Source organism: Microtus oregoni, unplaced genomic scaffold, assembly GCF_018167655.1.
Source record: "Microtus oregoni isolate MIOR12 unplaced genomic scaffold, Mior012 000028F_ref0000031, whole genome shotgun sequence".
Classification (NCBI taxonomy): Eukaryota; Metazoa; Chordata; class Mammalia; order Rodentia; family Cricetidae; genus Microtus; species Microtus oregoni.
In genome coordinates this window covers 10,114,332-10,142,005 of record NW_024543087.1, presented here as the reverse complement: position 1 = coordinate 10,142,005, position 27,674 = coordinate 10,114,332, and the positions used below count along the sequence as shown (strand labels likewise).

The window sequence follows — 27,674 nt, the reverse complement described above, 5'->3', positions numbered from 1 at the left end:
AACTGCTAAAGAAATAGAAATAGTCATCAAAAGTCTCCCAACCAAAAAAAGCCCAGAACTAGAAGGTTTCAGCTCAATTATACAAGATTTTCAAAGAAGAACTAATACCAATACTCCTCAAATTGTTCCATGCAATAGAAACAGAAGGAACATTGCCAAAGTCTTTTTATGAGGCTACAATTACCCTGATACCCAAACCACATGAAGGCATTAGTAAGAAAGAGAATAACAGACCAATCTCACTCATGAACATTGATGCAAAAATTCTAAATAAAATATTGGCAAATCGAATCCAAGAACACATCAGAGCCATCATCTGCCATGATCAAGTCGGCTTCATCCCAGAGACGCAGGGATGGTTCAACATACGAAAATCTGTCAACATAATCCACCATATAAACAAACTGAAAAATAAAAACCACATAATCATTTCATTAGATGCCAAAAAAGCTTTCGACAAAATACAACATCCCTTCATGATAAAGGTCTTGGAGAGAGCAGGGATACAAGGAACATGCCTAAACATAATTAAGGCAATATACAAGCCAACAGCCAACATCAAACTAAATGAGAGAAACTCCCAGCGATCCCACTGAAATCAGGAACAAGACAAGGTTGTCCACTCTCTCCATATCTATTCAATAGAATTCTTGAGGTCCTAGCTAGAGCAATAAGACAACAAAAGAAGATCAAGGGGATACAAATAGGAAAAGAAGAAGTCAAACTCTCACTATTTGCTGATGATATGATAGTTTACATAAGCAACCCTAAAAATTCTACCAAGGAACTTCTACAACTCATAAACACGTTCAATAATGTAGCAGGATACAAGATTAACTAAAAAAAAAAAATCAGTAGCCCTCCTGTACACAGATGGGCTGAGAAAGAAAACAGAAACATCACCCTTCACAATAGCCACAAATAGCATAAAATATCTCTGAGTAACTCTAACCAAACAAGTGGAAGACTTGTATGGCAAGAACTTTAAATCTTTGAAGAAAGAAATTGAAAAAGATACCAGAAAGTGAAAAGATCTCCCATGCTCTTGGGTAGGTAGAATTAACATGGTAAAAATAGCATTCTTACCAAAAGCAATCTACAGATTCAATGCTATACCCAGCAAAATTCTTCACAGACCTCGAAAGAATGGTACTCAACTTCATTCATACGGAAAAGCAAAACACCCAGGATAACCAAAACAATCCTGTATAACAAAACAACTTCTGGAGGCATCACAATCCCTGACTTCAAACTCTACTACAGAGCTACGGTACTGAAAACAGCCTGGTATTGGCATAAAAACAGACAGGAGAACCAATGGAACTGAATCGAAGACCCAGATATTAATCCAGACACGTACAAATACCTGATTTTGGCAAAGAAGCAAAAAAAATCAAATGGAAAAAAGCATATTTAACAAGTGGTGCTGGCATAACTGGATATCAACATATAGAAGAATGAAAATAGACCCATATCTATCACCATGCACAAAACTCAAATTCAAATGGATCAAAGACCTCAACATAAAGCCAATCACACTGAACCTCACAGAAGAGAGAGTAGGAAGTACACTTAAACGCACAGGAGAGCACTTCCTAAATATAATCTCAGGAGCACAGACACTGAGAGAAACAATTAATAAATGGGACCTCCTGAAACTGAAAAGCTTCTGTAAAGCAAAGGACATGGTCAACAAGACAAAACGACAGCCTACAGATTGGGAAAAGATCTTTACCAACCCCACATCAGACAGAGGTCTGATCTCCAAAATATACAAAGAACTTAAGAAATTAAACACCAAAAGAACAAATAATTCAATGAAAAAAAATGGAGTACAGATCAAACAGAGAACTCTCAACAGAGGAATCTAAAATGGCTGAAAGACACTTAAGGAAATGCTCAACATTCTTAGTCATCAGAGAAATGCAAATCAAAACAACTCTGAGATTCCACCCTACACCTGTGAGAATGGCCAAGATAAAAACACTGATGACAACTTATGCTGGAGAGGTTGTGGGGTGAAGGGAACACTTCTGTATTGCTGGTGCAGATGCAAGCTGGTACAACCCCTTTGGATATCAGTGTGGAAATTTCTCAGAAAATTAGGAAACAACCTTCCTCAAGACCCAGCAATACCACTTTTGGGTATATACCCAAAGGATGCTCAATTGTGCCACAAAGACATGTGCTCATCTATATTCATAGCAGCATTGTTTATCAAAGCCAGAACCTGGAAACAACCTAAATGCCCCTCGATCAAAGAATGAGTAAGAAAAATGTGGTACATTTACACAATGGAGTACTACACAGCAGAAAAAATAATGACATCTTGAAATTTGCAGGCAAATGGATGGAGCTAGAAAACATCGTATTGAGTGAGGTAACCCAGACCCAGAAAGACAATTATCACATGTATTCACTCATAAGTGGTTTTTAAACATAAAGCAAAGAAAACCAGGGCTGGAGAGATGGCTCAGCAGTTAAGAGCACTGACTGCTCTTCCAGAGGTCCTGAGTTCAATTCCCAGCAACCACATGGTGGCTCACAACCACCTATAATGAGATCTGGTGCCCTCTCTGGCATACAGGCAGGATACTGTATAAATAAATTAATAAATCTTCAAAAAAAGAAAAAAGAAAGAAAGAAAACCAGCCTACAAATCACAATCCCAGAGAACCTAGACAACAATGAGGACCCTAAAAGAGACATACATGGATCTTATCTACATGGGAAGTACAAAAAGACAAGATCTCCTGAGTAAATTGGGAGCATAGGGACCTTGGGAGAAGGTTGAAGGAGAGGGGAGAGGAAGGGAGGGGAACAGAGTAAAAACTATTACTTAATCTTCTGGCTGTGGGCCGTGATCAAATGAGAACACTAGCCGGGGGTGGTGGTGCACACCTTTAATCCCAGCACTTGGGAGTCAGAGGCAGTTCTGATCTCTGAGTTTGAGATCAGCCTGGTCTCCAGAGTGAGTTCCAGGCCAGCAGAAACTACACACACCCAAAAAAAAAAAAAAAAAAAAAAAAAAAAAAACCTGTAAGGAATAATAAGAACGCTGACTTTGAGATATGGTGTTATCTAATCGATGTGTCTAATTCTTTTCACAACCACCTGCCTACTATCTTGTATGTACCAAGCTTCTAGATAGATACTCATCAGTGGTGACTACCTCCATGACCTAGTGAATTTCATATTATAATCTCTATCTCACCAGTGTGTGAACTAAGGTTTGGAGAGCTGTCATCGCCCAGACACACAGGGTAGGTGGCAAAGCCTGCTCTAATGCATGACTGAGATTCAAGCTTCTATACTCTCTTGCATATCAGGAGCATGCAGTCTTGAGGGAGCTAGAGGACATAGGCAGTGCAAGGCTAATTAGGAGTGGGAACTCCAGTGATGCAGCTCTTGTGGGTCACTGATTGTGTGGGAGTGGCCCTTTGCCACGGTGCAGCTGTTACTGAGTAACTCATGCTTCCCTACGTAACCCTAGTAAACTCACTGGGTACTTGGATGGAACCATCTCTGTGGGTTGTCACCATGTCGGGGTGAACAGACATTTGTTCACATCTCCCCCAGGAAAAATGAGACAATAAGTCAGCACCCCAAAAGCAACATGTTGGACAGAAGCGAAGATGAGTCTGCGAGGAGCGGTGGCAGCGCAGTAAGACACGAAGACAAAGCTGAGCAGTCTGGAGGGGGAATGTAACCTCGTGTCACCTAGCTCCAGCAGGATTTGTCACGGGGAGACAAGCAACAAAAGCCAGGGTTTCTACCCACAGAGAAAAGCAAGGTGGATGGCAAAGACCCCAGAGAGGTCCTCTTCCTCTGTGTGATGCAGGGTGATATATCTATCTTCTTAAAGAATGCTGGCCACCTAATGAGACAGAAAGGCAGGGTCAGGTGCAGAGTGACCATGAGTCATGGCAAGGTTAACTCTGAGTCACAGCAACTAAAAAATGATTGCCTCACGGACTGTACTGAATCACTCTTTGGACTTCCTCAGACCATCCTGTGGATGTACGACCCCCACTCCAACAAACTGGAAAAAGTCTGGTCACAAATGAGGAAGTAAAACCCAGTAGGGGATTTGACATGCATGTGTACTAAAGGAGCCTCACAATCCACTTAAGGGGAAGAGTATATGGGATGCATCTCATCTTGTGACTCTAACAGAGAGGATTCTGGGATGGTGAATGTTGGGTAAACCTAACATAACATATAACCTGGAAATGCCAATCATCTGCATCAGTCAAAGGAAAGTCCACTTCTTCAGGGATCAGGGACCCCATCCCTTCACTTTTGTGATTAAAAACCTGTGGGTTCAAGCAAGCCACCACAGGGAGACCCCATGAACAGCTGACAGAAGATTGCAATCTGTCCCCATACATGTCTCATATGAAAAAGGATTGTAAAGAAGCCAGGCAGCAGCTACATGGCCGGCCTGGCCATCTTCTAAGAAAAGAAGAAAGAAAAGAAAAACGAGGTGCTAGAGAGATGGCTCAGTGGTTAGAACACTGGGCCTGGATTTGATTTACATGTAGGTATAGTGGCTCACAACCATCTCTAACTCCAGTTCCAGAGGATCAAATGCCTGGACTGGCCCCCATGGGCACTGGACACACCCCATAGCTCATAGACATGCATGCGCTTTTACACACAAAATAAAATTAGATAAAAAGAAAGATGGAAGAGAGGGAAGATGGCACGAAGAAGATTAACTCAGTAGGGATCTGGGGACTCTATGTTGACTTTGTTGACTCATAGTGGAACCTAATCTTTGCTAGGTAAGTGTTGTGGAAAATTATTTTAAGGTGTGTTACATTTGTTTACGCACTGGAACATTTGTTTAATAATGTAAAGATGTGTCGCTTTTGTTTATGCTTCATTTAACTCTGAAGCTGTGTTACTTACTTTGTCTAAAACACTTGATAATCTAATAAAGACCTGAATGGCCAATAGCGAGGCAGGAAAAAGGATAGACGGAGCTGGCAGGCAGAGAGAATAATTAAGAGGTGAAATCTGAGATGAGGAAGAAAGGAGGAAAAGGATCAAATAGAATGAGAAAAGAGAGGAGAGAAGGATTTTCAGGCCAGCTACCCAACCAGCCACGGAGTAAGAGTGAAATAAGATATACGGAAGTTCAAGTCCAAATGGATCAAAGACCTCAACATAAAGCCAGCCGCACTGAGCCTCATAGAAGAGAAAGTGGGAAGTACACAGGAGACCACTTCCTAAATATAACCCCGGTAGCACAGACACTGAGAGAAACAATTAATAAATGGGACCTCCTGAAACTGAAAAGCTTCTGTAAAGCAAAGGACACGGTCAACAAGACAAGACGACAGCCTACAAAATGGGAAAAGATCTTCACTGACCCCACATCAGACAGAGGTCTGATCTCCAAAATATACAAAGGACTTAAGAAATTGGACACCAAAAGATCACAAAAAGAAAGAAAGAAAAAAATGGAGTACAGAACTAAGCAGAGAACTCTCAACAGAAGAATCTAAAATGGCTGAAAGACACTTAAGGAAATGCTCAACATCCTTAGTCATCAGAGAAATGCAAATCAAAACAACTCTGAGATTCCACCCTACACCTGTGAGAATAGCCAAGATCAAAAACACTGATGACAACTTATACTGGGGATGTTGTCGGGGGGAAAGGGAACACTTCTGCATTGCTGGTGGGGATGCAAGCTGGTACAACCCCTTCGGATATCGGTGTTGCAATTTCTCAGAAAATTAGGAAACAACCTTCCTCAAGACCTAACAATACCACTTTTGGGTATATACCCAAAGGATGCTCAATCGTACCACAAGGATACGTGCTCAACTATGTTCATAGAAGCTTTGTTTGTCATAGCCAGAACCTGGAAATAATCTAAATGCCCCTCGATCAAAGAATGAATAAGAAAAATGTGGTACATTTACACAATGGAGTACTACACAACAGAAAAAAATAATGATAGCTTGAATTTTTCAGGAAAATGAATGGAACTACAAAACATTATTTTGAGTGAGGTAACCCAGACCCAGAAAGACAACTATCACATGTATTCACTCATAAGTGGTTTTTAAACATAAAGCAAAGAAAACCAGCCTACAAATCACAATCCTAGAGAACCTAGACAACAATGAGGACCCTAAAAGAGACATACATGGATTTTATCTACATGGGAAGTATTAAAAGAGAAGATCTCCTGAGTAAATTGGGAGCATGGGGACCTTGGGGGAGGGATGAAGGGGGAGAGGAGAAGCAGGGAAGGGAGAAGAGAAAAATGTAGAGCTCAATAAATATCAATAAAAAAAGATATACAGAAGAAAAGGAAATAACCCAGAGGCATAAGGTAGTAGATGAGATAATTTTTAAAAAGCTGGCTACCCAGGTGGTAGTGGCACATGCCTTTAACTTCAGCACTCAGAAGGCAGAAACAGGTGGATCTCTGTGAGTTTGAGGCCACCCTGGTATACAAGAGCTAGTTCTAGGACAGCCAGGGCTGTTACACAGAGAAACCCTGTCTCGAAAAACCAAAAAAGAAGAAGAGGGGAAAAAAAGCTAGCTAGAAACAAGCCAAGTTAACACAGGGCATTTATAAGTAAGAATAAGCCTGCGTGTGTGATTTACTTGGGAGCTGGATGGTGGCCCTTCCCCCGCCAAAAGTCAAAAGAGTTAAAAACAAAACAAGCAACAGGTCAGAGAGGCTTTGGTGGATCTGAAAGACTCGAACTAGTGAGTAAGTCCAGGTACAGCAGATAAGGAAGCCTGCCTTGGTCACTCACAGACAAATGTGGCCAGTTTCGTGTGAAGGCAAATTCCCAGGGGAAAACTGAGAGAGAGTTAAGAGCTGTCCTTGTAGCCCTTGGAAGCCTGTAGAGCCTGAAGGGTCCACCAGAGAGGTGGCCAGCAGGAACTGGCAGTGATGGCGTGCAGAGAAGCAGGTCTCACAAGGTGGGGACCATCCAGCGGCTCCACATTGGACTGCAGATTTATTTGTTCCCTGCTAATAACGTGCGGACTATCTGGAGCTTCAGTCAAGGTTGGGGTTAGGTGAGCCTTAATTCGTGGTACCCCAGAGCACCAAAGACAGCAGGGGACGGATGTGGAAATAGGATGCTAAAGATGACCAGGTTATGCTTGTCCCTTAGCACCATGTCTAAGAGTATGGTGTGTGTGGTCCTCAGTTGCTGGAGGTGAGTGTCCCGCTGACCACATTCTGCATGCCACCGTTAGACCATTTTACCCAATCTTGTGTGGTTGGGGAAATGACAGCCTGCAAGGCGAGAGATTATTCATCTAAGATAAAGCCCTTTAAAATGTCAAGTGCGGACAACGGAGACTCCAGACAGCCCATGGTGAATGACCACAGATAATGGAGAGCGAAATAAGCATGCCCCTCCCGAGCCACTGTACCTAACATGCTCTTTGGACAAAACAGTCAATGTGATGGGATCTCTTCATGCTGTCTTGGACCGTGTGTGTGTGTGTGTGTAAAATCCTTTCAGCTACTGAATCCCAAGTCCACTTTATACTTGCTTGAACAAAGAAGAGTGGGCCTCAGGATTCTACCCTTAGTAAAAAATATATAATTGAAAAGACATCTAAAAAAGAACAATGAAAATCAATAGTTGTTAAAAACTGATCCAGGCATGTTGGCACACTCTAATCCCAGGACTCAGGAGGCAGAGGCAGGGGGAATTTCTGCGAGTTCCAGGCCACCCAAAGCTACATAGTGAGACCCTGTCTCAAACAAAAACCCCAAACAAACAAGAGCTTAAAATGAGCCAGGCATGGTGATTCATGCCTGTAATCCCAGCACTTGGGAGCCTGAGCACAGGAGGATCAGGTGACTCACGTCTGTAATCCCAGCATGTGGGAGGCTGAGTACGGAGGATCAGCGTGAGTTCGAATCCAGCCCGAGTCATATGATTAGTTTTCAGATCTGTCTGGGATAGAATGAGATTCTCTATGGGAGAAAAATAAATTTTAAAAAGTGGGTGCTTGTCTCCTCTCTATCTAGGGGCAGTCCTTTGTCCTCTGGGACAAATACCTCTGCCCCTTTTCCCTTGCTCCCCTTCCCCTTTCCTCTATGTCCTGTCCCTACCCTCTGTCCCTCTGCAGCAAATGAATCTCCTTTGAGAACTTGGTCTGAGAATTTGGCTTTAGGGATCCTGTGCTGGTATTTTCCTTTCTGTGGGGCCAGCATGACGGCTCACTAGGTCAGGTCCTGCCAGTTCTGACAACCTGGGTTTGATTCCTGTGACCTACATGGTAGAAGAGAACTCACTACTGCAAGTTGTCCTCTGACCTTCACATGTGTGTTTCGGCATGTATGGACCTACACACACGCGCGCACGCGCAAATAAATGCATAAATGCAACAATGTGGAATTCTTTTTGAAGTGAGAAAGGGGACTGGAGAAAACTTAGCATTTGAAAGGTCTGACTGCTCTTGCAGAAGAGTAAGGTTCGAGTCTCAGCATCCACATGGAGGTATAAGCATCTGTAATTCCAGCTCTGGGGGATCTGACACCTTCATCTGGCCTTTGCAGGCAACAGACACACAAGTGGTGCACAGAAGACATACATGCAGGCAAATTACCTATGAAGTAATTTTAAACACGAGAAAAGGCACTCCCGGAAGCCACAGGCTGTTAGGTGAAAATCCCAGGAACGGGAGGATTAAAACCTTACAAGCTGCTGGCTAGGAGGGCACCTAAGGACTTATAGTAAACACCATTGCCATTGTCGGTGGTTGCAGACCAGAGCTGGATGAGAAATCTTTATTGCCCAAACACTATATCCTCTAGTGGAAGGGCACAGAGACGTCAAGCTGGGGCAGAGCTGGAGGCATCCTTTCTGATGACCGACATATGCAGTACCAGAAGGTACTATGCTGGCTGCTGAGAAAGATTGTTGCCGTTAGTCCCGCTCAGTTGGAGATCCCCCTCACCACCACAAGATGTTTATTCTACTTGCAGTAATGTCATAACAGTTACGGGTACAATCAACTACTGACTGGTTGGATTTGAAGCCCCACTCACTGCAGAGGTCCTGTGTGTCAGGACCAAACCCTGTGGCTGGCTCGTCTTAGGCACCGGCGGGAGGCTAAGGCTGTTGTTTCGGTGAGTAGATGTGTGTTTGTGTCTACATCCAGCTGAGGTCCAGGGAAACTCTTTTCTGGTACGGGTAGATGTGACTAGAGATTCATAACCAGTTGAGCTGGTGGGAATAAGAAAGCAGACATTGTTTTGGTGTCGAGTCCCAGGGTTTAGGAAAGAATCATACATATATATCACCCCTCAAAGACAGAACATGACTGAAGAGGCGGTAGACCTGGAGGAAGGGGTGGAGGGTTGTGGTGCCACCGTTTCCTTTTCACCAGAAAGCAGAAACTGCTGAGGGGACCAAACACTACTTGGGTCTTGCAGCCATAGAACAAAATAAGCAAGGCAGTGACAGTTAGGTGCAATGTGACCATCATGGACCTGGGGAGAGGGTCACCAGACCCACCCTCACCTGGGATTCTCGCCACCACTCCTCCCTGCGCCCGTCTGCTGATGATCTTGGGGAATGCTGAGTGTATAAGAAGAGGAAGGTTGAGGGGTCAAGACCCTGTGACACATTCCACAACCATGTGAGGGTGGTGTGTTTCTCTAATGTAGCTACTCTGAGTCACCCAGGCTCCTCTAATGAACCCCAGTAAAAATCAGTGATCTACCAAGCTGGACCTGGGTGGAAACATTTCTTTCCACTGGCTTTCACAGCAAGAGTTTTAACCTGCTGTGCCATCGCCCTGGCCCCAAGGAAAGTTTATTCTTGCACATTAAAATTTGAAGAAGCTGGGCAGTGGTAGCACATGCCTTTAATCCCAGCACTCAGGAGGAAGAGGCAGGCAGATCTCTGAGAGTGAGCTCAGCCTGGTCTACAGCCAGGACAGCCAGGGCTACACAGAGAAATCCTGTCTTTAAAAAAAAAAAAAAAAAAAAAAAGATTAAAGGAAGACTTTATTCAGCTGTTGAAATAAGGGTTGAATCTGGGTGGTGGTGGTGCACACCTTTAATCCCAGCACTCAGAAGGCCGAGGCAGGCAGATCTCTGTGAGTTCAAGGCCAGCCTGGTCTACAAGAGCTAGTTCCAGGACAGACTCCAAAGTTACAGAAAAACCCTGTCTCGAAAACCACCCCCCCCCAAAAAAAAGGAAAAAGAAAAGAGAAGAAATAGGGGTTTGACACCATTGCAGTAAGAGAGTGATCTAGCTGGTCCCCAAGCAGAGCATACAACTCTGAACATGCAGCCAGCATGTGAGTGAGGGGCTTCATGTGTGGAAAATTACTAAGAAGAGACATCGGGTCTAGGGATGTCTATCTAAAGTGACATGTAACTCAAGCTAGCCTCTTATTTGTGACAATCCCACCTCAGCCTCTGTAGCATCATGATTACAAGGGGGAGACACCATACCACCCCCAGGATAGAACTAACTGTAATGGCCAAACTAGAGATCCGGGTGCAAAAATGACGAGGACTTTAAACTCTCGTCTGTCAATCATGTAACTTAGCCGCACATTTATTATCAAAATAGAATGTGAGAGTGGACATGGTGGTACACACCCTTAATCAAGACCAGCCTGTTCCATATAGTTCCAGGGCAGTCAGAGCTACATAACAGAGACCCTGTCTTATACAACCCAAACAACAACAACTGTAGTAAGTTTGAGGACAGTCTGTACTACTTGAGATCCTGTTTTTAAAAACTTAAATTTAAAAACCAGCTTTACTTAGGATATTTATTTATTCATATATGTATATAGTATATATTTCTGTATATATGTTCATGGGTGTATTTATGTGTGTCCATGAGTGTGTGCCATGGTGTACATGTGAAGGTCAGAGGATACATAGAGAGAAGCTGTCTCAGATAGATAAATAAATAAATAAATAATAAAAACACAAAGGAATAAAGAAGTAAACAAACTAGGGATTTGGGGTATGGCCCAACAGTAGAGTACTTGCCTGGCATTAATGAGGACCTGTGACCACCAGCAGCACTGCAAAAATAAATAGATAAATAAAAATGAGATGATGCTTAAAATAAATGAGTATTGTTAGAAATGACAACTGATTAAAGCTGGAAAATCCTACGTCTGCACATTTAAATCAACTTCACTTAAACCAGGGGAGGAGGCACATGACTAATTCCAGCAAACCGGAGGCAGTAGACCAGAAGTTACCGGTGGGATGTGCCGCTGTTCTCACCACTAAAATCCAAGGCAGCCTGAGGCTGGCAGTTGAAAATAACTTCACCCTAGCTGAGTCACGCTTAGAATTCCTCAGAAACCTAGCGCAGCGCTTCTCCAACTTTAGCGTGCACTGAAACTCAGAGCTGGGTCCTGTCCTAGAGTCTGTGTGTGTCAGGGCACCGGCGCTAGGAACCAGAGTGCGCCTTTTCCAGGTTTTAGTTGCCTGGCCTGTGGACCACACCTCGTGAGGGTTAGATCACGTGCTAGGGTCTACCGGGCAAGGCTTCTACTGCCCGGAGCACCAAGGACTGGCTGTTTACCTTTTCCCTGTCCAGCTCCTTCCTGGTAGCCGGGACAGCCTGCAGGCCCTCGTGGATCACCAACCCTTGCGCTTAACCAAGGCTGATTTAGGGGAGCTGCCATTCAGATGCGGGAAATGATTAAACAACAGCTGCTCCGGAGTCACGTGGCCAGGAGAGGCTGGGTCTCCACTTCAAGCCAAGAGCCCCGGGGCGGAGCGGGGCGGAGCTGGGGGCGGGTCCTCCTGGGGCGGGTCCAGGCTGAGGGTCCTTAGCCCCCCGGGAGGTGCAGCGGCTGGCCAGGGCGTCCCCGGCCGAGTGGAGAGAGCCCTCCCGATCGCCGTCATGTTCCGGGTCCCGCTGTGCACGTTGCTCCTGCTACCGGCGCCGCTGCTGCTGGGCGCTGCGCACAGTGTCTATGTAAGTCTTCGGTGCCACCGCGCGGGGACGCTCCGCCGCTGGGAAGGGGCCAGAGGCCGAGGAGAGCCGTGGCTCTGCAAAGCGGGAATCTGGGGGACCTTCGGTCACCCCTCGGAGCAGGCAGGCCGCCGAGGCGCAGGCAGTGGCCTGGCCTCCCGTAGGGGGCGGACCGGCGGCCGGGCGGGGCGCGCGTCCTTCCTGGTTGCTGGCGCGCGTGGGTTCCGCTGCGGCTGTGTCCTGCGCGCGGACTTGCTTCCCCGTTTGTGCAACGCGATCGAGGGCTAGGTTGAGGTGCGCCCGCAGCTTTCCAGCTTCGGTTTCTGGGAAGAGGGGCTCCAGGCTGCGCGGGGAGCTGCGGGAGGGCTCCGCGGGCCGTGGCGCGGAGTGCGATCTTTGTGGAGTTCGGGCTTCACGGAGCGCTCCGGAAGGAGAAAAATGGGGTCAGGAGAGGCTCCTGCAGTGGGGTTACAGAAATATTTGCTTTTTTCCCTTCTCAACTATCTTTTCCGCTTCTCGCTAGCCACCTGCTGGCTGCTTTTAGTTTGGGGTGTTTCATCACCTTGCTGGAAGCCTTTCCTCTTTTAGAGTGGAGGGTGGGAAGAGGCAAACTGCCTCAGGCGAGATCTCGGCGGCGTGGGGGGGGGGGGGCGGTGAGTGGCTGGGGTGCGTTGGACACGCACCTGGGGAGGTCCGCACCGAACCTGTGAAGGGGACAGTGCGAGGTAGAACGCGGCTGCGGCTTTGCACTTTGAGCGAATAAGCGTGGGGCCCTCCATATGGACTGAGTCGGAGCGAGGGGCGGGGGTAAGTTAAAGTGCAAGTTAGTAGACTTTGAGCCTTGTAAAAATTACATTCTTGGAAATGGCACACGTTTATCTAAAACCAGAGGTGAAACTTTAAGATTTTGGAAAATAGTTGCTGAGACTGCTTTCATTTACGGCTAGTTGAGTGTGCCTGCTGCTCCAGCCGAGCTTGATGTCCTTGATAACCAATGAGGCTAGGCTTATGGCAGCTGGTAGGGTAGAGGGCAGAACTCCTTTAGTATCAGTAAGGGCGGGAAGAGATAAGGATTTATGGAGGTCATCAGTCATCTGTAAATCACCAGGTGAGAAGTAGGAGATGCCAGGTAAGATGCCCTGGGAGAGGCCCCTGCAGAGGCTGCTGTCTCATCGGAATCTAGGTACCCTCTTGACCTGTTAGACTAGAGCCAAAGGAAAAGAACAGTCGACAGCTTTCATTTTTTTATTTTTTTGCATTTGCAACGTTAATTCTCAACTTTAGTCCTAGACGATGAGTTAAAATGTGTACTTTCTTTTTCTGTTTTTGTTTTTGTTTTTTTTTTTTTGCAAACAGGGTTTCTTTGTGTAGCCCTGGCTGTCCTGGAACTCAATCTGTAGACCAGGATGACCTCGAACTCAGAGATCTGCCTGGCTCTGCTTCCCAGAGTGCTGGCATTAAAGGCCATAAAATGTGTACTTTTTTTTTTTTTTTTTTTTTTTGATTTTTCAGACAGGGTTTCTCTGTAGCTTTTGGTTCCTGTCCTGGAACTAGCTCTTGTAGACCAGGCTGGCCTCGAACTCACAGAGATCCGCCTGCCTCTGCCTCCCGAGTGCTGGGATTAAAGGCGTGCGCCACCACCGCCCTGCAAAATGTGTACTTTCTTAAAAAGACATAAATCAATTGAACAAAATACATTGTATGAAAAAAGTATCTCAGAGTTTTCAGACAGGGTCGTAGTTAGCAGTTAGTCCGTTCTTTTGGTTTTTTGTTTGTTTGTTTGTTTGTTTTGGTTTTTTTTTGGAAAACTTTGATTTATTGGACTTTTCCACACTTTCAGCACCCTCGGTGCTTTAGATATAAATGTTACCGCCTCTAGTCCGCGAGCGCCCCCTGCTGGACAGAAGCGACAGTGATTTATTAACACGTCCCTGCCTTCTTTTTCTTTCTTTTTTTTTAATGACAGGGTTTCATGAAGCCCAGGCTGGCCTCTAACTAGGTGTGTTGTCAGACATAGCCTTGAACTTCGGATCCTTCTGCCCTCACCTCTCAAGTGCCGGGGACAGAGGTGTGCACCACCATGCCTGCTTATGTGGTGCTGAGGATGGGACCCAGGGTTTTGTTCGTGCTCCTCACTCTACCAACTCCTCAGCTACACCCCATCCCCAGAGCTCAGCTACACCCTCACTTCCAGAACTCAGGGACCCCATCCCCAGAGCTCAGCTACACCCCACCCCCAGAACTCAGCGTTTTCTGTTGAACTTTGCAGTCTGCAGGGAACTCACATGTTGGTGGTCTTTGCAAAACTCTATTGTGCACTCACTGGAAGAGAGAATGGCAAGGCAGTGATGGTTTAATATTGTTACGAGAGTGGTTTTGACTCCACGCTGACAATTGATCGTTTAGAATGTTTCTCCTATTATTCAGAATACAAAACACTGTTAAGACTATGGAAACTGAGGCCTGGCTGGTAGGATGCCTGTGGAGCATGCAGGAAGCCTTCGATTCCATCCTCAGAACCACATAAACCACCTGCCTGTGGTAGAGCACACCTATAATCCCAGCACTTGTTAGGTGAAAGGAGGAGGATCCGAAGTTGAAGGTATACTTGGCTACTTTATGGCTTCTAGGCCAGCTTGGCCTACACGAGACCTGTCACGAAAGAACAGAAAGAAGGAAAGAGTAAACGAAAACTGTCCATCGCGTGTCCTGTCATGATTGTGGCATATTTTAATAAGGAAGCATAGCAAGCAACTGGTATTTGAGTGGCTTGGATCTGAGGCAGGCAGGAGCTGTGTGAGTGGTCTCTGGTCCTTTATTGAATGGGGGCAAGAATGTTTTAATGATCTTTCCCATAAAGCTGATGCCAGTTCCTGGTTGCAGGCGGAACTGATCTGGAAATCTCTCATTGGCCACTGTCCTTTCTAAAGAAGTCACTTGCCTTCCAGAGTCCACCTGCCTGAGCTGCTGGGGACTCTTCGTGAGCTGAGAGAATGGCCCTCTTCAGGCAGCTGTCCCTGGGTTCCAAGGCTGCCCTGGCGGCAGCCACTGTCTTCGTGTCCATGATCCTCTCCCGCTCCTTTCTGGCTGAGGCCCTTGAGCTCAAGGCCTGGCGCTGGCTGTTCCGCCTGCAGCTGGCCCTGTTTGTCAACTCGCTCATGCTCATTGGTTCCTTGTACATCTGGCGGAGCACCGTAAGCAACCTCAGCCATTCCCCTGCCATGGAATCGACCTGTTTCCAGCTTTGGAAGCTGGTTGTCATGGCATTCCTGGCCCTGGCACATTCCAGTTTCTTCACCATGCTCTTCTTGGTGGCCGAGGAACCTTACGTGTTTTCCTTAGCAGCCTACTCCTGCCTGGGTGCTTACATCATCATGGTTTTCTTTCTTTGTATCTTGAACGCCATGGAGCAGGCCTACCAGTTCTTAGCCTGGCGCAGCGGTAGGGTGGTGGGCAGCCTTGACAAGACAAGGCACCTGGTGCTCAGGCCTGCCCTGGCCGTGGCAGTGACAGCTGTGCTCAGTACCATTGGCCTTCTGAACGCTGCCCAGCCCCCAGTGGTGAAAACCGTGGAGGTGCCCATCCATCAGCTACCCCCCTCTTTGAATAACCTCAAGATAGTGCTCCTTTCGGACATTCACCTGGGGCCCACGGTGGGCAGGACCAAGATGGAGATGTTTGTGAGGATGGTGAACACGCTGGAGCCAGACATCACAGTGATTGTGGGGGACCTCTCCGATTCCGAAGCCTCCATCCTGCAGACGGCAGTTGCTCCTTTGAGCCAGCTCCGTTCCCGTCTTGGCACCTATTTCGTCACGGGTAATCACGAGTACTACACGTCAGATGTCAGCAACTGGTTCGCCCTGCTGGAATCCTTGCGCGTTCGGCCCCTGCATAATGAGAACGTGAAGATTTCCGCCCCCGGGGACCAGGACGGCCGTGGGGCCACCACGGAGTGGATCTGCTTGGCGGGCGTGGATGACATAGAGGCAGACATCCTTCACTACTCGGGCCATGGCATGGACCTTGACAAGGCTCTGGAGGGCTGCAGCCCGGATGATGCTACCATCTTGCTGGCTCACCAGCCTCTGGCTGCCAAGAGGGCCCTCCAGGCACGGCCAGATATAAACTTGATCCTTTCCGGACACACTCATGCAGGGCAGATCTTCCCCTGGAATGTTGCAGCCTATCTCCTGAACCCTTTCTTTGCTGGTCTCTACCAAGTGGGCCAGGCTACATTTGTGTACGTCAGTCCGGGCACAGCCTACTATGGGATACCGATGAGGTTGGGGAGCAGGGCAGAAATCACAGAACTCATCCTGTGGCGGGCTCCCTAAGCCTGCCCCAGCGGCCCTGCCCTGCCTTGTCTCCTTGCTCAGCACCTTCATCCATCTCCTGCTCCTGCCCAGCCTTGCCAGCACCCTTTGGCCCCAGCCTGCTGGGATCAGTGATTTGCAGTGGGGCTGCCTGGCAAGTTCAGGCTGGTTAAACTCTTTAGAAAATCCATTGCTTTTTGGTAGTTCACCTGTGAGTCCACTCGGCCACGTAAATGTGAACACACGTTTGTTTTCCAGCTGCGGTAGAGAAGGGCCCTTGTGCAAAGGGTAGGGTGGTGGGAAAGGACACCTCTTGCTCAGACTCAGGGAGGAACAAGAACACTTGTCTTCTGTGGGTTTAACCCTGGTTAGGACTTGGGTGGATTCTGACGTTTCTTGGTCTAGAGACAGTTGGTTTGGGGAGGGACCAGGTTAAGGTCAGGTGACCTTCCCTCCTCTGTGCATCGAGTTCACCTTTGTTGACCTCAGTAGAACACACAAGGCCCTTCCCGTCTGGACCTTGAGGGGTTCAGATTGCTTGGCTTGGTGGCAGTCATGGGAGTTCTGGTGGGTGATGACTCTGCGATTTCTTGAGATCTCCGCGGCTCTGAATCCTGCTTCTGTGTCCTCTTGGATACAGAAACTAAGGATATTAAGGACAGGCTGCTTCTGTGTTCAGGGTGAGGAAGGGACACGGGATGTGATGGGGTGTGTTTGAAGGCTGGAAGTGTGGCACGGTACCAGAGCACTTGTCTAGTTGGAACTCAAATGTGCTCGACTTTGAGTTACAAAACAAAACTGCATGTAAGGTAGAGAGAGAGAGGGAGTGTGTGTGTGTGCGCGCGCGCATGTGCATACACACATACATACGAAGGGGGAGCTAAGTCCTTCTGAAAGTTTTATGGCCTGATGGTTAAGTAGCTTTATTGGTCATGGTGAATGCAGGATTCTAAGCACAGATAAACATTAAACAAGGCCCTAGAGCCCCATGTTCCCCTCAGTGGTTTGCATATTTGAGGCTGGCTTCAGTTCATTCATGGCTAGATGGGGGGAGGCCGTCTGTTGAATGAGTCAGGAGCTTGGAACCACCCCACCCCCACCACCCATTACCCCAGGTTTGGTTCTGGTTTTTTTTTTTTTTTTTTTTTTTTTTTTGGTGAGAAGCTGAGGTTTCTTGACTACCCATAGGAAAACTGAAGCCAATATGGTTGTGATCCAGCTCTGCCCCTGCAGGTTCCTTCAGGCCCTGGCTACGAAATGACAGTTCTTACCTGATGGGGGAATTCAAATCCCTCTACCCTGGCCTTTGGCCACAGAAGCACACGGTCATCCCTAGGATTTCTAGACCCACAAGAAAAATAAAGTGGGTCTGGAGAGATGGCTTAGGGGTTAAGAGCACTGACTGCTCTTCCAGAAGTTCCCAGCAACCACATGATGGTTCACAACCATTCATAATAAGATCTGGTGCCCTCCTCTGGCCTGCAGGAAGAACACTGTATACATAATAAATAAATCTTTAAAAAAAAGAAAAGAAAAGAAAGAAAAGAGACAAAGGGAGCTATTTGTGCACTGCCTAGATTTCTTGGTCTAGCCTTTGCCAGGGGCAAGAGAGAGACTTTGTTCTTTTTATAGCGGAAAGCCATTAAGATGTGCTCAGAACCATCTGGGTAGCTTAAACTCAGGGCCGAGAGGCCTCTGGAAGGAGATGCAGACAGATGCCCTCTGCCTGGAGAGGAGCTTCCTGCTGCTTATGAGGGAGAGTTGATGAATGACAGTGAGTGACCGTTCCTCCTAGATTCTTGGCTTTCTTCAGCCCCGAAATGGGTGTAATTCTTGTATCTACCTCAAGGCTGCTTTGCTAGAAAAGTGTGGGCACTTAGTGCTCGTCAGAGGCCTGCTGAGGAGTGTGCCTGGAGAGTCTCTGGAGCAGCCAGGCCTGGAGCCTGTCAGTGGGTGGCACGCTGCCCACCAACCGAGTCCAGATGTCTGTGTGGTACCTACTGAGAGCTCCTTCCTATCATGTGCCGAGTGTCCTGTGCACACTTGCTTTGTCCATCCCCGTCTTCTTCATCTTCTTGTCCTTCTGGTGTGACAGGGTCTGGGGGGTGCAGGAGGCTACTCAAGCATCCTTGTCTCCCAGCAGATAAGGCATTGACAGTGGACCATCAGTTTTTAAAAACATTATACACCTGTAGCCCCAGTACTCAGTGGGTGGAGACGGGACAATTAGAAGGTTCAAAGCTACTAGTGAGCATGAGGCCATCCTGGGCTACACGAGACCCTGTCTTGAAGAAAAGAGAGAGGGAGAGAGAGAGAAATAGCTTTGTCCACGAAACTGTGACAGTCTCGTCCCCTTCCCACCTCTCATAGGATTTCAGTGCCCTGGGAGAGACTTTGTAAAAACCACGATTTATTATTGATGGGATCCTAGGAGAGGCCACCACTCAGCCCCAGCTCTTCCAGACCTGCTGGGCACCACCCCTCCACCCTCCAGCCTCACGAAGGTCGCTTTGTTCTCCATTTCTGGCGACTCGATCCCTCTCTGTTCTGCTTTTCACCAGAGTGATTTTGACATCTTGTGCCCCGGGGAGCTCTTCGACTCTCACCATTCTTGTTATTGTTACTGGTTCCGTGATCTCTGGGTCTTTCTCTTCAGGGCCCTATACTAGGCTTGATGAAGTTATCTTTGGCCACCCTGGGTCTCATGGTTGATACCGTCGCCTTGTGGCCCGTGTGCATGTCATCCATTCTGTTCTTTGTTTTTTTCTTTGATGCGCAGGGTCTTGCCATGTATGCCAGATGGTCTTCAACTTACAGCTATCCTCCTGCCTCTGCCTCCCAAGAGCTGGATGTCAGGCGTGTGTCACCACCCCTGGCTCCTTCATCCTCTCTAACTTTCTGTTTCACCAAACTTTCCTGTTAACAGAGGGGGTGGGATTACAACTCAATGGTAGAGAACTTGCCTTGCGAGTGTGAGGCCCTGGGCTCAGTCTCAGGATCAGCAGAGAAAGGAAAAGTTGTGATCAGAGCCGGTGAGGTGGCTCAGCGGTGACAGCCCCCCAAAACCCGACTTCAGTTCCTTCCCTGGAACCCTGTGGTGGAAAGAGAGACCTGACTCCACAGAGTCTGACCTCCCCACGTATGTTGTGCCTGGTGTGTGTCCACACTTAACACAAAGATTACATGGCACACACACAGTAATAGGAATAGAATAATTCTCTAAAGAGATGATGTTTCCTTATAGGAGGGAAACAGCTAGTCTGTTCTCAGCTCCTCTCTCTCCTCCTGCTCTGGTCATAATAGATTATTTCCTTCTTCACTTCCTTCATGCCTCCGGGTTCTGCAGCATGCCTGGGCCACAGGTGTTTGTGGGACTTCCTCCTTCCCTCCCTGACTGGTCTCACTGAGGAGCCGGCTGCCCTGAACTTCACACTCTTCCTGCCTCAGCCCCCTGACTCTCGGGATTACAGACATGTGCCACCATGTCCATCTCTTACCGTCATCTTTATTTCTGGGGTACCAGTTGCAGTGTCCCCCTTCCTTTCTAAATTCAGTCGTTGGAGTGTAGCTAAGGGTTTGTTGATTGTGTTGTTGCCAAATATCTATTTTACTTTTCCTTTTGTCTGTTTTTTTTCTGGTTATTATTTCATTCATCTCTGTTCTCGTGTTTGTTTTGGTTTCGTTGTTGTTTGTTTGTTTTGGAGACAGGGTCTCAATAGGTATCCCTGGCTGGCCTAAAACTCCAGGAGATCCTCCTGCCTCTACCTCCTGAGGGCTGGAATGAAGGGCATGCACCACCATGCCCAGTTCTTTCTCTGATTTCTCAAGGAACTGTCTTTTTACAATTTTTTTTGTTTGAAACAAAGTCTGAATGAGTTCCATATGTTGTGTGTGCTATGTATGTTGTGCGTACTATGTCTCTTTAAGTATGAAACATTCCTCTTACACATGTATGCACAAAGAAGTAGATGAAAATAATTGAGGGCATTTTTATTTAATTTTTTTTTGTTTTGTTCGTGTGGTTTATTTTGTTTGGTTTGGTTTTTCGAGACAGGGTTTCTCTGTGTAGCCCTGGCTGTCCCGGAACTCACTCTGTAGACCAGGCTGGCCTCAAACTCACAGAGATCCACCTGCCTCTGCCTCCCGAATGCTGGGATTAAAGGCGTGTGCCACCACCACCCGACTATGTAATGTATATTTTAAAATTAATTTGTCTGTGTGTATACGCGTGTGTTCACGTGTGTGTATACAAGTGTGTGTTCATGTGTGTGTATGTGTGTGTATACAAGTGTGTCTTCATGTGTGTGTATACAAGTGTGTGTTCGTGTGTGTGTATGTGTGTGTTCGTGTGTGTGTATACAAGTGTGTGTTCGTGTGTGTGTATACAAGTGTGTGTTCGTGTGTGTGTATACAAGTGTGTGTTCGTGTGTGTGTATGTGTGTGTGTATAGTGCTGATACGGTAGTCAGAGGACAGCTTGCAGAAGGTAGTTCTCTCCTGCCGTGTGGGTCTCTGGAATTTTTTAGCTCGATGCCACGCACCTTTACTCAACCTTTTCTTTTTTTTTTTTTAAGATTTGTTTTTATTTCTAATCATGTGTAGGTCTTCGTGTCTTACACGTGGGCGTGTGCACATGAGTGCTGGTGCCTGAGGAAGCCAAAGGCCTGGAGCTGGAATTAAAAATGATTTTGAGTTGCCCGACTCGGGTCCTCACTGAGCCCTTTCTCCAGCTTCCTAGTTTTATTTTTTAAAACTATACATTTGTCTCTTCATTTCCCCGCTGAGATTAAGCTGATCGCTGGTCAGGAGTGCAGGAAGGTCAGGATCCAGACCCAAGGTGCTCGTTGCTCTCGGTGTCCTCCCCCTTGCTGTCCCCTGCCTTCCCCATAGCACTGTCGTCTTTTTACCCAGACCTTTGAAATGTGAAAAAAAGAAGTTTTAACACAAGACGTATATGAATAAACAAAATTAATAAATAGAGATGTGGGGTAGAGCAGGTATCTGTAAATCTGTCCCTTGGGGTATTGTCACTATGGACCTCAATTGCTGCTCTTCCCCAGTCCGTGGGAAGTGATGTACGGACCACAGCAGCCTCTGAGCCTCTGGTCAGCTGGAATCACCCGTTGGCTTTCTCTTTGACCTTAAGGGACTATAGAAGCCTTAGGTATGCAAAGCCCTCCCAGCCACCTCCCCTCCCTTTCCACAGCCCTGGGTTGCTAGTGGATAGCTGGGTTTTTCCAACCTGGAGCTGAGGTGTCCCTGCCCGGAGCTCCACAGGCCCCTAGGGTGAGTTGACAGGGCTTGTGGAGATAGGAATTTCCCAGCTTTCTCCCAAAAGACCTGGAGGCCAAGTTGTGACCCTTCATAATGACCCTTCACCTGTGATGTCAGCAAGCTGCTTTTACTCTTTGTTCAAGTCCAGGAAATGTGCACAAGGGATGCAGATATCTATTCATTTTTACCCCGAGGACTAGAACTCTTGGAGGAGATGTTCAAGTTACCCGTTGATGCCTGTACTATTACTGTTAATGTTTTGTTTTGATGCTGATAACTGAAATAAGAAACCCACACTGGTCACTATTGGACTCTTGAGGAGGATTGGCCTAAGGGTGTTCTGTGCGTACTACCTTTTTAAAAAAAATTCTCCAATATTTGTGCATTATGTGTATGGTAGGGGCGGGAACTTGAGGGAGCCTGAACATCCAGGATGGTTGCTTGGAATTACATTTTGTGTCATATTCCTGTGGTTGTAATCTTTGTAAACACTGATGCCACTACACCCTACAAGTGTGAAATAAAGATGTCTCACTCCTGATGCCATTTCAGTCCCTGTTCATTCAGAAAGAGTTGAATTGTACTCCGGGCAATTGGAGGGTTTTCTGACTACTAGAAGCTAGCTCCTGTCTTCCCTTTTCCTCCTTTGCTTTCTTCTTCTTCCTTCTCCCCTCTTCCCTTCTGCCTCCTCGTTTTGAAAAGATTTTATTATTTATTTGCATGTGTGTGTCTTTGTGAGTTTATATGCACCCTGTGTGCAGGAGGCCAGAGGAAGGCGTAGGATCCTCTAGAGCTGGAATTACAGGCAGTGGGCTGTGTGATGTGGGCGCCCGCCGGGAGCTAAACTGGGGCCTCTGTGAGCGGTAAATGTTCTCTTTGCCCCAGAACCACCTCCCCCGCTGTCCTCCCATTTTCTGTTACCCTTCCATGTGTCAGTGGTGCCCTGGCTCAGGAAGTCCAGAGGAAGCTGGTTGTTGAGGTTGGACCTTCATGGGGTCCTTCATTGTTGAGAGGGACTGATTGCTGTGGGACCGCAAAGTGCATTTTCCTTGGCAGTGACGGTTATAAATGACCGGAGACTGGGCAGTGGTGGCGCACACCTTCAGTCCCTCACTGGGGAGGCAGAGGCAGGCAGATCTTTTGAGTTTGAGGCCAACCTGGTCTATAGAGTGTATTCCAGGACAGCCAGGACTATACAGAGAAACCTTGTCTCAAAAAACAAACCCCCCCCCCCCCGCCAAATAAAAAGACAAAAAGAAATGACTGTGTTGTTTAGATCCCCTACCTCTGCTCTTGGCCTTTGAGAATTACCCCCTTCCCCGGGTCCAAACAACATGATGTCGTTCATGTATTGGATGAACAGGACGGTCTTTATATGAGTTATTTTTTCCTTTTCTTTCTTTTTTTTTTTCTTTTTTGTTTTTTTGGGGCAGGGTTTTCTATGTAGCCCTGGCTGTCCTGTCCTGGAACTCGCTCTGTAGACCAGGCTGGCCTTGAGCTCTCAGAGCTGTGCCCGCCTCTGTCTCTGGAATGCTGGGGCTAAAGGTGTGCACCGCCACACCCAGCTTAAGTTACTTTTCTTATTGCTGTGACAAAAGACCTGGCAAACAGGGGGCTGGAGAGATGGCTCAGCAGTTAAGAGCATTGCCTGCTCTTCCAAAGGTCCTGAGTTCAATTCCCACAACCACATGGTGGCTCACAACCATCTGTAATGAGATCTGGTGCCCTCTTCTGGTCTTCAGACACACACAGACAGAATATTGTATACATAATAAATAAATAAAATACAAAAAAAAAAAAAGACTTGGCAAAGGCAATTTATGGAGCAAAGGTTTTGCTGGGGCTCACTTATTAAAAATTATTACATCTATTTGTATATGTATGCATGCATATATGTCCATGTGCACATGCTATACACGTGTGGAGATCACAGAACACCTTTCGGGAGTCAGTTTTTCCCACCATGTGAGTCACATTTGAAGGAGCCGCAGTCCATCCTGGGGGGAGGCATGCTGAGGTATGGTGGTCACACTGTGTGAGCAGTCAGGAGGTAGAATTGGCTTACTATACCTTAAGGCCTGCCCGCAGTGACAGGCTTCTCCAGCAAGGGCTGACTTTCAAAATGTTCCCCAACCTTCTAAAACAGTGCCATTGTCTGGAGAGCAGGTGTTTGGACTCAGTGCCATTGTCTGGAGAGCAGATGTTTGGACTCGGTGCCATTGTCTGGAGAGCAGATGTTTGGACTCGGTGCCATTGTCTGGAGAGCAGATGTTTGGACTCGGTGCCATTGTCTGGAGAGCAGATGTTTGGACTCGGTGCCATTGTCTGGAGAGCAGATGTTTGGACTCGGTGCCATTGTCTGGAGAGCAGGTGTTTGGACTCGGTGCCATTGTCTGGAGAGCAGGTGTTTGGACTCGGTGCCATTGTCTGGAGAGCAGGTGTTTGGACTCGGTGCCTATGGTGACATTTCACATTCAAACCGTAACAGATGTCCTAACAGTCATAGCTTCATGTGACACAGAGCCAGGCGGTGACTGTGGCCCTGTGGCAGGAGACGGTGAGTCACACAGACTGCTTTTGTGCCTCTTGAGGGACAAAAAGATTCCTGTGTGGTCAACCAACCAAGTGCTGGAGGCCATGGTCTCTGCTCTTACGATAACCCTGTGGTACCTGCTCTTGGAGCCACGCTTTGTTATGAATAGCCCACTGTTGTCCACCGTGATGCTTATGTTATTGGCACGGTCCCACGGGTAGGTCAGATGGAATTCGATGGAGATGACCTTTAAACCTCGGTGGAGGAGAAACTGGTAGCTCTTCAGGAGTGTCGTCTCCTCCAGGTTTATCTTAAGGAAGAGTAAGTTCTGGAACTCTCACTGGATCCATAAAAGCCCCTGTACGTGGCAAGGATTCTAGTAACTGTTGATAGGAAAACTCATTCCAGTTTGGTCCCAGTTTGCATTTAGATAAGGGAAATAACGGTAGGACACGCTCTCTATTTCTGGAAGCCGCTGTGTGAAGGACCTGGGCCTTCTGGGAGTGACAAGGGGGATTGAAGGTGTGTCACATTTCCTAGTGTAAGTGTTGGCCTAAACTGTGTGGACAGTATTCCTGAGGCCTGGGTGCGCTCTTTCCTGAGGACACAGCTAGGTACCCTAAGTCTCATTATTTAGGCTTGTGCTAGTAGTCACACTGTAGGGTCCTTCCTTCAGAGGATCCAGACACACACACACACACACCTTTAGCCACTGTGTTAGGAAACCAAGTCAAAGCTGAGAACTGGAAAAGGCATCTCAATTTTCTAGCGGCAGACACCAGCCCTTTCCTATCTCACTGCATGGAACACTGTGACTTCCAAGCCGTTGCTTAGGATCACTACTGGAAATTGTGTCCCTTGGCTTGATGTTTACGATGGTCCCCCTTGATAATGCTGCCATCTTGGCATCCCCAGCAGTAGAGAGGGCTATTGACAGGAGTTTCTGTCCCACCTGGTCCTGGAGCTGTTCAGTCCCAAATAAACACACAGAGGCTTATTAATTATAAAATGTTTGACCTATTGCTCAGGCTTATTATTAACTAGCTCTTACAACTTAAATGAACCCATAATTCTTATCTATGTTTAGCCACGTGGTTTGGTACCTTTTCTTGCTTCCTCTGTGTCTGACTTAGGAGTGTGTCTCAGCCTTTCTTTTTCCTAGAATTCCCCTAGTCTGGTCACCCCACCTATACTTCCTGCCTGACTTCTGGCCAATCAGCATTTTATTAAACCAGTGTGAGTAACAAATCTTTACAGAGTGCAGGGGGCCCAGTGTCACAGCTGTTCATCTGTCATCACTCATCTTTTGAAGATGCCGCCGTGGGGACTCTAAGGTTACCAAAGCCCTCCTCACTGATGTCCTCACTGACGGCACATCTCTGGGTCTCCTGAGGCCTGTGGTTTATATAGTCACCCAGTGGGGTCTCTCATGTCCATCTTTACATTGCTCCCTCCCCGAACCATCACTTCCTAAGGGTCATAGGATCTCCTGGCATCTCCCCTCCCTTCCTGCAGGCTGCTGTCATGGACCAGTGGTTCACATGGTCCATGATCCATTGTGTCCAAGAAACCATTTCTTGAGCTTAGGGATCAGAGCCAAGGTGCTATGGCTCAGGGCAGATACTCCTTGCCAGTATCCTCTACCAGGGCACTGTGTCCTTTGTCCCTCCAGATTCATTCCCAGTGTCCCACCATGGTTAAACCCTCCACCTTGCTTTTCTGGTCGGAGGTGAGGGTCTCTGTAGACACCCATCACAGAAGTGTGTATCACTCAAAGACTGCCCTGAACCCATCCGTCCCTCTCTTCAGAGCTTCCAAACCTGCTAACCAAGCCAGCCAGCCTTGCGGTCTCTCCAGTTCCTGGTAAACCAGAAGAACTAAGCCGCGTACCAGCTCCTGCATGAGGAGATTCTTCCACAGGCAGAGCGCTGGCTGTGCAAGCCTGATGACCTGAGTTCAATCCCACAACCCACAGAGAGGAGGAGGGAGAGGACTCACTCCACAGTTGTCCTCTGATCTCCTCGTGAGTGCTGTGGTACGTACACAACACCATGCGTGTTACTCACACACACACACACAAGATTTAAAAATAAACATGCCGGGGCTGGAGAGATGGCTCAGTGGTTAAGAGCATTGCCTGCTCTTCCAAAGGTCCTGAGTTCAATTCCCGGCAACCACATGGTGGCTCACAACCATCTGTAATGAGGTCTGGTGCCCTCTTCTGGCCTGCAGACATACACACAGACAGAATATTGTATACATAATAAATAAATAAATATTTAAAAAAAAAAAAAATAAATAAACATGCCAAATCCTGCCCCCCCCCCAACCTGGGCCTCATCTGTCCAGCATAGGTGAGGAGCATGGCATACCTTTGGGGGTCTCCTTGCTCGCCCACTAAACACTAGCTATAAGGTTTGTTTGCTAGTTGGTCTGTGGCTCCAGATGCTGACCCACAACCCATGTCTAGGTGTATTTGTTACAGTTTTCTTTGCTCAGACAGAGGAAACTTAAGGGAATATTTTTGGCTCACAGTGTGAGGGTGCAGTCCATCGTGTTGGGGAGGCAGGATGGCAGAGTGTGGAGCGCCGGTCACATTGTGTCCACAGTGGAAAGCAAGAAATGGATGCCGGTGCTCAGCTCAGTTGGCTCAAGATGGCAGAGTGTGGAGCGCTGGTCACATTGTGTCCACAGTGGATGCCGGTGCTCAGCTCAGTTGGCTCAAGATGGCAGGAGTGTGGAGCGCCGGTCACATTGTGTCCACAGTGGAAAGCAAGAAATGGATGCCGGTGCTCAGCTCAGTTGCTCCTTTTTCTTCAGCCAGGGACCCCAGCCCATGGCATAGCGCCACCCACAGAGCGGGTCTCCCATACCTACTTAAAATTTACTGGAAACACCCTTGCAAACATACTGTAAAAAGACACCGTGACCAAGTCAACTTATAAAAACTTTTAATTGGGGGCTGTTTAGCGTTTGAGAGGGTCAGAGTTCACGATGATGGCAGGGAGCACGGCAACAGGCAGGCAGACATGGTGCTGGAACAGTAGCGGAGAGCTTACATCTGATCCCCAGAGAGAGCTGCTATGAAGGCTTGGGCTTTAGAAACCTCAGTGGCCACTCCTAGTGGCACACCTCCTCCAACAAGGTCATGCCTCTCCCAGAGAGGCCAGACAGCCTCCAACAAGGCCACACCTCATCATCTTTTCTAAACAACTCTGGGGTGTAGTAATAAGGGCGGCGGGGCTGCGTCCCCAACACCCCAGCCGCCTGCTCAGCTAGCTTATGCCCGAAATAATTACACGGAAACTGTATTCATTTAATCACTGCTTGGCCCATTCTCTTCTAGGCTAATTCTCACATATTAATTTAGCCCATTTCTAATCATCTGTGTGTAGCACCCCAAGGTGCACTTACCGGGGAGATTCTAGCCTGTGTCCATCCTGGGTCGGAGCTTCATCCCGGGAGTGGGGCATGGCATCTCTCTCAGGCGTCTGCTCCAGAGAGCAGAGCTGTCGAGACTCTGAGCTCACTTCCTCTTCCTCCCAGTATCCTGTTCTGTTTACTCCTCCCACCTATCCTCTAACCAATAAAATGG

General features: G+C 47.5%; 2 protein-coding genes across 3 annotated transcripts in view; both read left to right on the top strand.

Moving 5' to 3' along the window:
- The first annotated feature begins 11,785 nt into the window (after positions 1-11,785).
- The window catches only part of Glb1 (galactosidase beta 1), a 78,626-nt gene continuing 62,737 nt past the window's right edge, over positions 11,786-27,674 (top strand). The window contains exon 1 of the mRNA XM_041677071.1: positions 11,786-11,960. Within this exon, the coding sequence (XP_041533005.1) occupies positions 11,886-11,960 (75 nt within the window). The 5' untranslated portion in view covers positions 11,786-11,885. The remainder of the gene's footprint in view (positions 11,961-27,674) is intronic.
- On the top strand, positions 12,170-20,354 carry Tmppe (transmembrane protein with metallophosphoesterase domain). 2 transcript variants are annotated; one of them, XM_041677072.1, is made up of 2 exons: positions 12,170-12,251; positions 14,841-20,354. In XM_041677072.1, exon 2 carries the CDS (start codon positions 14,951-14,953, stop codon positions 16,292-16,294), a length of 1,344 nt encoding a protein of 447 aa, XP_041533006.1. In that variant the 5' UTR covers positions 12,170-12,251; positions 14,841-14,950; the 3' UTR covers positions 16,295-20,354. The 2 variants fall into 2 exon arrangements, with proteins under 2 accessions (XP_041533006.1, XP_041533008.1); XM_041677074.1 differs by lacking the exon at positions 12,170-12,251 and adding an exon at positions 12,717-12,764.